The 11,300-nt window shown below is 43.1% G+C and overlaps 1 protein-coding gene across 1 annotated transcript; it reads left to right on the forward strand.

The window, feature by feature from the left end:
* The first annotated feature begins 3,664 nt into the window (after positions 1-3,664).
* On the forward strand, positions 3,665-8,983 carry LOC135653159 (homeobox-leucine zipper protein ROC5-like). The gene is made up of 9 exons (XM_065174768.1): positions 3,665-4,569; positions 4,646-4,866; positions 4,946-5,063; positions 5,160-5,864; positions 5,956-6,057; positions 6,155-6,370; positions 7,127-7,295; positions 7,386-7,756; positions 8,238-8,983. The coding sequence occupies exons 1-9, from the start codon at positions 4,402-4,404 to the stop codon at positions 8,574-8,576; spliced, it is 2,409 nt and encodes an 802-aa protein (XP_065030840.1). The 5' UTR covers positions 3,665-4,401; the 3' UTR covers positions 8,577-8,983.
* Positions 8,984-11,300: the final 2,317 nt, after the last annotated feature.

Below are 11,300 nucleotides of genomic sequence, written 5' to 3' on the forward strand. Positions count from 1 at the left end.
AAAAAAAATTCTTTTGCAATTTAGTCCTTCTAAAAACTTCTTTCACAAATAAGCCCTTAAAAATTATAATATGATTTCGTTGACCAACACGACATTTGACTAAATTTCCATCATATCAAATCGTTTGTATTCCATTAAATAATAATAATAATAATAATAATACATATCCGCGTAGTGTTTGCAACGATAAATTATTAATATTTCCCCATTAACTCGCATGAACTATAAACGGAGTGGTTCAAACATCTGTGTAGGTGATTCCGACGGATGATCAAAACAGTAGTGGCATAATGCAAAAATGCCACCACAAATGTTCTTTTAGATGCCAAAGGAAAATATGGAGCTCCGACAACGAGTTCATCAGAAAGTGATGTGAGAGTCGACGACTTCCTTAGTCGAGTCCACCGACTTGTAGCTCGAAATTTCTTTTGACTTGAAAGCCTTCCACGACAAGAGTTGACTAGTTGCCGATGAGGACTGACAAAATTCCGTGGGTTTGTTTGACTTTTGTTCTTCTTTTCTTTTCTTTTCTTTTGAATTTGTTCTTTAAGACCATCTCAATTATCCAAAGCATGTAAACTTGACTCTCTTCTTATTTGTGCTTTTATAAACAGCTACAATGGGTTTTGCTCTTATATTTTTTGGTTAGACTGATCTAAAATATGTATGTAGCTGACCATTATTAAGTGTTGTGGGAAAAACGTGGATGATGGTCGCGTTGACTTCTACTAGCAATTAATTACAAGTAAAATTAGATTGTTATGTGAGAAGAACAAATTAGTTTTTAATCATCGAGGAACTTAGATTATACATTACACTGCCCATATTGTAGCACGTGAGACTTGGTTGAGTAATTTTTTTCTACTTGAGTTTTCTTCTCGTAATTTAATATATGATCGATTTTGATGTCTATAATCACGATCCGATCTAATGGGATAAATGATCTATTGACTTTATTGAGCTTAAACTATTAGGTGAAAATTAATAATATTATACTTATCAAATTCTTATAAATTAAGAGTCTTAGTCTATTTTTTTAAGTGAGACTAAAATCAATTAGTTATGTGATGAGTTTCAAGCTAATTACACATTATCTCTGGTAATTAATTATTTTTAGTGGTCTTTGCACTCTCAAAAGTTACATTGAGATCTCTATAGTTACGAAATTGAAACATTGAAATCCTTATACAGGATTAAAAAGATAATTTATTAGAACAACAAGGTTAAATATTTCACCTTCGTAAGTACAAGGATTTCAATATAACATTTGAAAGTATAAGGATCGAAATACTAAATATAATTAATTACATGAATAATCTATAATTAGTTCATGAGTTTCAAATACATTATTTTTTTCACCGTTAATCCTTTTCTCGTGGCAAATGGTGAAGACAAGTGACCGATCGAATCGATAAAAATAATTTATAAGATAAATGTTTGAAACTCCTGAGAGATAAATTAGTGATAAAAGCAACGACAAAAAAATATTATATTTGATAAGATAAAACGTAGATAGAAAGATCACTCGCTCTTTTCTAAGGTGATGTAAGTAAGTAAGTCGAAGGCTCCACGAGGAGGAACGTTAGCTATTAGTCACATTCCAATTGAAGTTGCACTTCCTTGCCCGATCTACCTTGCATTTAAGGAGAGCTACTCCGATGGAGACGACAAGACCCATACGTTCCACCTTCCGACCTCATCCAAGGGTTTAGTTACCAAGGAAAGATTCAAGTTTGCTACACAATCTTCACGAAATTTAATCTGTCAACAACAATTTGTATAGAAAGTGTTTGAACTCTATTAAAAATCTACATCTAATGTGCTATACGCCCTGATAAGGGATCATCAGGCTAGCATTGGTGTAGTAGATGAGGAATTGTCCACTTTGAACGATTTTGATTGAACGCCAAAGGGTTTTACCCTTTCGGAGCCCGTAAGCTAGACCCTCGTAGGGGAGCCAAGGACTCAGGGCCCAAGGGACCACCAGACTAGCATTGGTGCAGCCCATAGGGGAATTGTCCGCTTTGGGTGATTTGGATCGAGCGCCAAAGAGTTTTGCCCTTTCGGAACGCGTGAGCTCCAAAAAACAACTATGAGGGTAAGAGAGTTCCGACGGACTTATGCGTCCTTAGTTCCCATACTCCTCAATCAATATGAGACTAAATGACCTTATCACCTTCTTTTCAAAGTTGAGATTTTTATGTTTTTTAATATCTAAAATATTAGTCTTACGACTTATTATTGAGAGCCAATATTTTGAAATATCATTCGATATATATTTTTGATTAATTGATCATTTATTTCATGATCATATTTAGTCATAAATAATTAAATAATTTAACTAAAATATTAATAGGATAAATATTTACTCTCTATTAAGACTCATATGACGATCATATCATATCGAGATAGCTAATAGTTGGATCAATAGTTGAGTCATGTAGACCTTAATCTTTATGTTAAAAATTTTATTCGATCTTAATCTTTATGTCATGTCATAGTTGACTTCTTGCTAGCAACTTAGTAAGAGAGATATTTAATTCACATAGTTTGTCGTAAATATAAATTATAAAATAAAATAAATAAATAATAAATTAAGTATTTATATTGTGATCGCAGTGGTAATTGCTTTAGGTCACAATGATCAATAATAGCTAATGAATTCTCAAAAAAAAATATTATATATATATATATATATATATATATATATAATATTTATAAAAAAGTCTCTTATTTGTTATCATCTCTCAAATATCTCTTTGACAAGACAAGTGAAATAATAACAATCAAATCCGTATGCATAAAATTTTTATTGTTAGTTATAATATTTTAAAATATACTTAACCATTTTTTTATATTTTTATCAAAACACTATAAGTCGATTAAAAAAACTTAAAATATGATAACAATAAAATAAAATTTCAAATAAGAATCCTTATTGATTTAAAAACGAAAATTATTAAATATAAATATTTTTGACACCTCTAAAAATAAAAATAAAAACACATACTGTAATTATCTTATCAAAGAACCGATTTAGATCCTTTGAGAAATACCAAAAAGATATCTTCTGAAAAGAAAATATGTCCATAGAATTCGTTCCATTACAAACAAATAATAACAATTTTTAAGTATTTATACGGTATTTTCTGTGGCGGTTGATTCGGACAATGACGATGAAATAGAAGATAAGGGATTTTGAGGCGACGGTTGGATACGCTGCGATCGCGCATGCGACGGGAATCCTCCATCGTTGATCCGTGCACCGACCGCGGATCTCCGCCCTAATCCCCCCGTCCAATCATTTACCACCCTCGGAACGGTCTTCTTCCCCAACCAAGTCTTCACATCGACAATCTCCGCATCACACTCGTCTGATTGAGATCAGACGTTGGAAATTATTTGGACGCGTTCCTGACTCCACGCTGTTCGTTCTTTTTTTTCTGCTGCTGCTCGCTTCTTCGTTCTGCTCGATCGCTTTCTTGTTCGCTTTGAGCAGATAAGAGGGGGGGTGGGGGTCCCTCCCGCTATTGGCTGCCATTTCCATGAGCCCTGCGAGTGTTTGGATGCTATTTTACTGCAGGAGGATAAAAGGGAGGAGAGAAGGGAAGAGGAGGACGGAAGGGGTGGGGAGGGGGGGGGGGGAGGGTGGTGGGGGGAAGAGAGGTGTGCGGAAAAAGGTTGCCCCTCGCACCGAGGTGCCAGTTTTGATGTGAAGGTGTGGACTTTTTGTTCTTATCTTTTACGAGAACGACGGAGGCGACGGTCAACCGATCTCCTGATCTCGCGTTTTCCTTCTTCTCTGAGATGCTCTCCTTTTTCTTTCATTTCTTAGGCCTCGGAGTTTCCGCATATAAAGATGCGTCTCCCCTCTGTGGTATCCTCGCCTCGCCCACTTCACACCGTCGTCCACCGTTTTTGAGCTTGTAAAGCTTCGATCTTCGGGGAAAGCCATGCAGTAGTGAGAAGCGGAGATTTGTTTTCTTGTTCTGTGCCTTTCTTTTCCCTGTGTTCTTTATTCTGTTGGGGTCGGTTTGATGGTGTAGGAAAGGGGAAGGGAGAGGGGGGGAGAACGAGGTGCTAGCGATCTTTGCTTGGCTTCCTTCTCTTTCTTTCTGCCCTTTGATTAGGTGACGGAGAGGGAGTTGGAGGCGTACATAGTTCATACCACGGTCTATGCTTCTGCCTCCACTGGCCTGTCTTCCATCTTTCTTTACTTAATCATTTTTTTGTTTCTCCTTTTTTCTTTTTCTTTGTTGTGGAGATACTGTTAAACGCCTCGCATAGATCGAGTAAAGTTGTGCACTCATTAGATCTGGTGCTGCCGTCACTGCTCCTCGGAGGAAGGGAAGGCGCCGTTGAACGGAAAGAAGCGACGTTGAAAAGACGGGGAGATCTTTGATGACTTTTGGGGGTTTGTTCGACGACGGTTCCGGAGGCGGCGTTGCCCGTCTGGTCGCCGACATAGCGTACGGCGGCACCGCCGACTCCGTGTCGCACCCACGGCGCCTTGTTTCGCCTTCGCTCCACGAGTCCATGTTCGCCTCCCCTGGCCTCTCCCTCGCCCTGGTAACCCATCGTTTCCCCTCCCGTTCTTTCTTTTCCGCTTTCACCTTTTCTGAGCGACTTTGGTTCCTTCGCGCAGCAAACCAACTTGGGGGCGCACGGGGAACGGAACTTGGCTCGTGTCGGAGGAGTTGGAGGAGAGCTGGATTCGGTTCGTCGGAGCAAGGAAGATGAGAACGAGAGTAGAGCGGGCAGTGATAACTTTGAAGGTGGATCTGGAGACGATCTGGAACAGGAGCATCCTCGCAAGAGGAAGAGATACCACCGCCACACCCCTCAGCAGATCCAAGAACTGGAAGCGTAAGGGATCTGTTCGCATCCTAATATCACTCGCTCATTTCCCAAACCAAAGCTGCTTACTTTGGTTCCCTATGTCCAGTCTCTTCAAGGAATGCCCTCATCCGGATGATAAGCAAAGGATGGAGCTCAGCAATCGGCTTTGCTTGGAGGCCCGCCAGGTCAAGTTCTGGTTTCAGAACCGACGAACCCAGATGAAGGTTTTTGTACTCCCTCAGTTCATCTCTTCCCTAAAAATTCGATTTTTGTTGGTCCTTTCGTCTCTTTTTGACATGCTCGCGAATCGTGGAAACCAGACCCACCTGGAACGGCACGAGAACACAATCCTTAGGCAGGAGAACGATAAGCTTAGGGCGGAGAACCTATCCATCCGGGATGCCATGAGGAACCCCATATGCTGCAACTGCGGGAGCCCCGCAGTGCTCGGCGAGATCTCCCTCGAGGAGCAGCACCTGAGAATCGAGAATGCTCGCCTCAAGGATGAGCTCGACCGTGTTTGTGCCCTCGCTGGAAAGTTCCTCGGCAAGCCTGCGTCCCCCTTGGCCAGTCCGCTCCCTCTTCCGATGCTGCCAAACTCGTCCTTGGAGCTCGCGGTCGGAACAAATGGTTTTGCCGGCCTTGGTTCGGTGGCTACGTCGACTTTGCCTCCGTTTACTGATTTCACTCCCGCGGCGTCAAGCCCCGTCGGCACCTTCGTAACTCCAGCGCAGGTGGTTGGCGCCGGAGCCACTGGTGCGGTGGACAAGGCGCAGGAGAGGTTTGTATTTTTGGAGCTTGCACTCGCTGCCATGGATGAACTGGTGAAGATGGCCCAGATGGAGGAGCCACTCTGGATTCCGGGCTTGGAAGCCGGTAGCGACGCGTTAAACTACGACGAGTATTACCGGTGCTTTTCCGGGTGCATCGGGGCAAGGCCTACCGGCTTCGTGTCGGAGGCCACGAGGGAGACGGCCGTGATCGTCATCAATAGCCCGGCTCTCGTCGAGACCCTCATGGATGCGGTAATCTCTATTCTACTCACGGTCACTGGATACGAACAGCGAGCCCATTCCTTATCGATTCATATCTAATTCATATTCGATTCACGACCAGGCTCGATGGGCAGATATGTTCCCTTCGGTGATCGCTAGAACGACGACCACCGACGTGATATCCAGCGGCATGGGCGGGACTAGAAATGGTGCTCTCCAGCTGGTGAGTTCATATGGCCTGCATGCGACCATTTCCGGTCATCTGGTTTCAGCCATTTACGTATATCCGTAACCATGCTTGTTCTCTTGATGCCCATCAGATGCAGGCGGAGCTTCAAGTTCTCTCTCCCCTGGTTCCTGTCCGAGATGTCAGTTTCCTTAGGTTCTGCAAGCATCTAAGCGAGGGCGCTTGGGCCGTGGTCGACGTCTCCGTCGATGGCGTCAGAGACAACCGACCTGCTCCACCTGCTACCGTGAAATGCCGCAGGCTTCCTTCTGGGTGCGTGGTGCAGGACATGTCCAATGGCTATTCTAAGGTAATAGAAACCCCATCGTCGATAGAGATTTAGAACCTCGTAATTTGGCCTGAATGATACCTTATGTTTCCATATATTAGTTTATAGTGGTCGAGGCCTGATCTCGTGCTCCCAAATCGGGTTTCCATGAGTCACACACGTCCATCCACGCTTATTTCTCGTGTTTCCTTCTCGAGAAGTTTTAGATGTTTCTTCTACCCCTCTCGAGAGCAACACACCCTCGATCGCTCAGTGTCCGCATTCAATTCGTAGCTGCCTTGTTTCTGCTTACCTATCTCGCATCTCCCAGCGACCTCGACTACTGTTTAGCTTTGTTTAATCCAAGCATGGAAGTCTCCTCTCTTGCTGCCCTCGGAATACGATCACCTAATTTTTACGTCTTGATTGGTGCCGGTGATTCTATTCCCATCTTCTATGCCCTCGGAATTCCCGTCTTGGACACCTCTCTTTGTAATTTACGTTATCCCTGCCTCTCAACACCGTCCTTGCTTGATCAGTAATCAAACACATGGGTATTATAGCCCATGGAATTCCATTATAGGGTTTAGTGATGAACGCATCCGTAAGCCCTAGTTTGCAGTCTCAACTATCCATGTTGGGAAGAGAGACCATAAGCTGTGCCTACCAGTGGGAAGGTGCACTGGCACCCATGGGGCATGGTGATATACAGGTCCAGCTGGTGAGACTGGGGGCGATATGGCAGAGAGGCAATTCGACAAGAGGTATTAATGAGCTAACGACGACGGTGGTGCGCAGGTCACGTGGGTCGAGCATTCTGAGTATGACGAGGCCACAGTGCACCCACTGTACCGCCCGCTGCTGCGCTCCGGCTCGGCCCTCGGCGCCCGCCGCTGGGTCGCGTCCCTCCAGCGCCAGTCCCTCGCGGTCCTCGTACCCCCATCCCTCTCTCCCGGTGGTGATTCCAGTAAGTCTTTATGTGAATTGGTGAATGCCATAGCGGCTGTTGCCGTTCGTAGCATTAAGTGCTCGGATTGCTGACGGGATGCCATGGCAGCGATAACGCCGAGCGGGCGGCGGAGCATGCTGAAGCTGGCGCAGCGGATGACCGACAACTTCTGCGCCGGAGTATGCGCGTCATCGGCTCGCGAGTGGAGCAAGCTGGGCGGCGCGATCAACATCGGGGAGGACGTGCGGGTGATGACGAGGCAAAGCGTGGCCGACCCCGGCGTGCCGCCGGGGGTGGTGCTCAGTGCCGCCACCTCGGTCTGGCTCCCGGCCTCCCCGCAGCGCCTGTTCGACTTCCTCCGCAACGAGCAGCTCCGGAGCCAGTGGGACATCCTCTCCAACGGCGGGCCCATGCAGGAGATTGCGCACATCGCCAAGGGCCAGAACACCGGCAACGCCGTCTCCCTCCTCCGTGCCAGCGTCAGTATCCTCTATCCTGTCTCAACACACCACCATGGCCCTTTAGCATACAACTCCTATTTACTGGTACTCATTACTAGGCTAGACAGTAACTTCACATGCATTCCTCATCAAGATCATCAAGGTCAACCGTGCTCACTGTTGAGAATCTTAAAGTAAATTTTCTGGGTAGTCGTCTCTGGTGGCACCCACCTGTCTCGAAACAACCGTCATCCTCTCTGCCCAATCATGGCTGTTTTCTTTCCTCTGCATACACATGCAGCGGTGGCAGTAGACTTCGCATGTGACCAGGCGCGATGGCCATCGATACGACTGTACCGTAGCTGTGTTTTCTTAGATCTGACGTCTTGTTGACGTTTGACCTCTGTAGATGCCCTCGGTCACACTCAACTCGTATTTTGTACATACGTACTCGTCCTGATCGATACATTTGTTGTGATTTGAAGCAATGTGATCTTCGAGCATGGTAGTTTATCTGCAGGCGGCGAACGCAACCCAGAGCAGCATGCTGATACTGCAGGAGACCTGCACGGACGCGTCGGGGTCGCTGGTGGTGTACGCCCCGGTGGATATACCAGCCATGCACCTCGTCATGAGCGGCGGTGACTCTGCCTACGTCTCGCTCCTCCCCTCCGGCTTCGCCATCCTCCCGGACGGCGGGACGCACAAGGCTCCGGGATCGCTGCTGACGGTGGCCTTTCAGATCCTGGTCAACAGTCAGCCGACGGCGAAGCTGACGGTGGAGTCGGTGGAGACCGTCAACAACCTCATCTCGTGCACCGTTCAGAAGATAAAGGCGGCACTCCACTGCGAGACTTGAGAGGACGGAGATCGAAGTGCGACGAGGAGGGGGGGGGGGGGGGGGAGAGTGTCATGGCTGTGGATTGAGTCAAGAACGAACCGCGCGAATAAAGAACCTTTGCTAAGTGATAAGGAATAATGGCCGACTGCAAACCTTGTACGCAGTCCATCATCCTCATCACCGAGCAACGGTGGTGGTTCGGGTATTGACTCTCTCTCTCTAAATGCCGTCGCTCGATCCCAGCCAGAGTTAATGTCGTGTCAGGTTGCAGCGTTCTCTTCTTTTCCTGTTTGCATTTGATTCACCTGTAGAGGACAACGTAATCTTCTTCCCTGTATGCAAGTAGACAAATGCGTATGTATTGTTGCGAAGTCTTTTTTGTTGACTTTGTTATTTACTTCTTTTAAGTTTGATTTTAGCATATATATATTATGAGCTTTTATAAGATTTTTGTTTTTGATTTGATCAAAACACCCTTACTGGAATCGTAAAAAGATGATAATTATTTTTTGACTAGGTTTGATTTGATTTTGTAAGGATTGAATTATATTTTTGATATATCGATTCAAATAAATTATAATTTAATTTAATTTAATTATAATCTCGTAATTAAATTAAATTATATTTATATTTATGACCTTTACCTCCTCTCTCTTTTTCTCATCATCTCCTCCTTTTTCTATTTTTTCCTTCTATTTCGTCGCCATCTCTTCTTCTCACAATTTATCGATTTTTTGATTAGTTATTACATTCATTTATAAAATATTATATATATATATATATATATATATATATATATAAAGTTTTATGTAAAATTATCTTAAATTATTCAAAAAATTACTATTTTCATTCATAAAATATATATTAAAATATATATTAATTTTTATATAAAATTATTTTAAATCCATTATAAATTAGAAACATGTCGTGATAGTTTTGGGTAGGTTTAGATATGTTTGGTAGGTTTAGATTCAACAAAAACAAATCCTCAAATGAATTAAGTGGATGCTTAGACTTCAAATGGTAAATGATACTCTGAATCATTTATAATGAAATATACAATCAACCAACATTTATCGAATTTGAAAAAGGGTAAGAAGATATGATCTGATCCTCTTTTTTCTCGAACCGAGAGATCCATAAATCGGGATCTTGACGTATTTTTCCAGGAACATCTAGAATATTTTATTTTTGAACAAAAGAATCGTTTACAAGTAGTGTTTGATCAGTTACGTATTAATCAATGTTCGATTGATTAGTCCGAGGCTATCGACAAACAAAATTTGTCTAAGTCACTTCGTTTCTTTTTGTCCAAGTCACTTTCCTTTTTCTTTGTATATTGGGAATATCTCCGATCCGAGGTAAGGGCTAATATGATATTTTAAAAAAATTAATCATAAAAAAAATAAAAAATAAATATTAAACCTATTATCATCTCATCCTATTAGTTTTGGAGAAGTTTGGACAGATTTAATAAAAATTCAATAAGGTATACTCGTTATAAGTTCAACTCAAAAAAATTTTATTTTAAAATTTTATTCATGCTAAAATTATAAAAAAATTAAAAAAATATTATTAATAAATGTGTTATTAGTTCTAGAGAAGTTCGGATTGACTTGATAAAAATATCTTGGTTATACTCGTTTGTAAATTTAACAAAGTTCGACATGATCTGTTGTGATCGAATTTGACCTGAACCATGATGCCCAAATCAGATCGAATCAGCTCATGAATTTGTAATTTAGAATAGTTTGATTCAACGGTATCATCGAGATTAAAAAAAAAACCTGGTGACACTTGATAAATAATTAAAAGATTTAACACAAAGATTTCACCTTATAAATAATTAAAATTCAAGCTTCTTAGTCGTAAATATGGTCGATTTATTGGAGGCGTGATCCTGCGTAGTTAAATAGACATCGTTAACTCAAGTAGAAATATATTTCGTTCACTGCACAAAGGTAACCTCTCCGGTCATGTCTTCGTGAGAAGGGGACGCTGAAATGGTGGTTCAACTCATCGGCCTGTGAAGAGGAAGCTGGGATATTTACCAGCTTTTTATGACAACCATAATGCGGTAAATTCTAGCAATGAATGTGATCAATTAAGAGGGCACGATATTCGATGAACGATGATGTTGGCACTGATACATACTGTTCGTGTCTCTTTACGTCTTGGTCGAGGAGTCATTACGATTATGGTCGATTCCAGATACGCAAGGTTGCTTGGTCTAACGCTCGAGTCTCAGAAGTTGGCGTTGGCCGTCCCTTGTCCAGTGCGACCTTTTGTCTCGAAATCCTCGATGCGCAGGGTCTCCCACATTGTCGCTCGAGCGTTGGGTCAGGTTCGAGCCTCGTCTCCCGAGGGTGACCTTTTTTCTTAGCGGGTGGCTTGCTTCTTTGTGATTGGGCTCTTACACATAAGTCGAGGTCGGGAGAGAGATTTTCTAACTTGATAATTCCGAAGTTTAAGTTCGCTTTCGGTTGAATAAGCAAGAGTAGAATGCTTGAGCGGAAAAAAACTTGCCCCGTGTTGGCCAGGTAATAGGTTTTTATGACTACCCACGGGGGTTGGCTGCCCCCAGCCTCTTAAATGGTCGTCGACCTCTTAAGCGGCGAACCCATACCTTTCGTGATGACACCAGTTATCTTGCATGACATCGCACCCAAGCAACATTGTCCTTGCCTTTGCGAGGCAGAGTTGTACTCGAGCAGCATCATTCCACTCTTTGCGGGATGATGT

This window comes from Musa acuminata, chromosome BXJ3-11, assembly GCF_036884655.1.
Source record: "Musa acuminata AAA Group cultivar baxijiao chromosome BXJ3-11, Cavendish_Baxijiao_AAA, whole genome shotgun sequence".
NCBI classification, from domain to species: domain Eukaryota; kingdom Viridiplantae; phylum Streptophyta; class Magnoliopsida; order Zingiberales; family Musaceae; genus Musa; species Musa acuminata.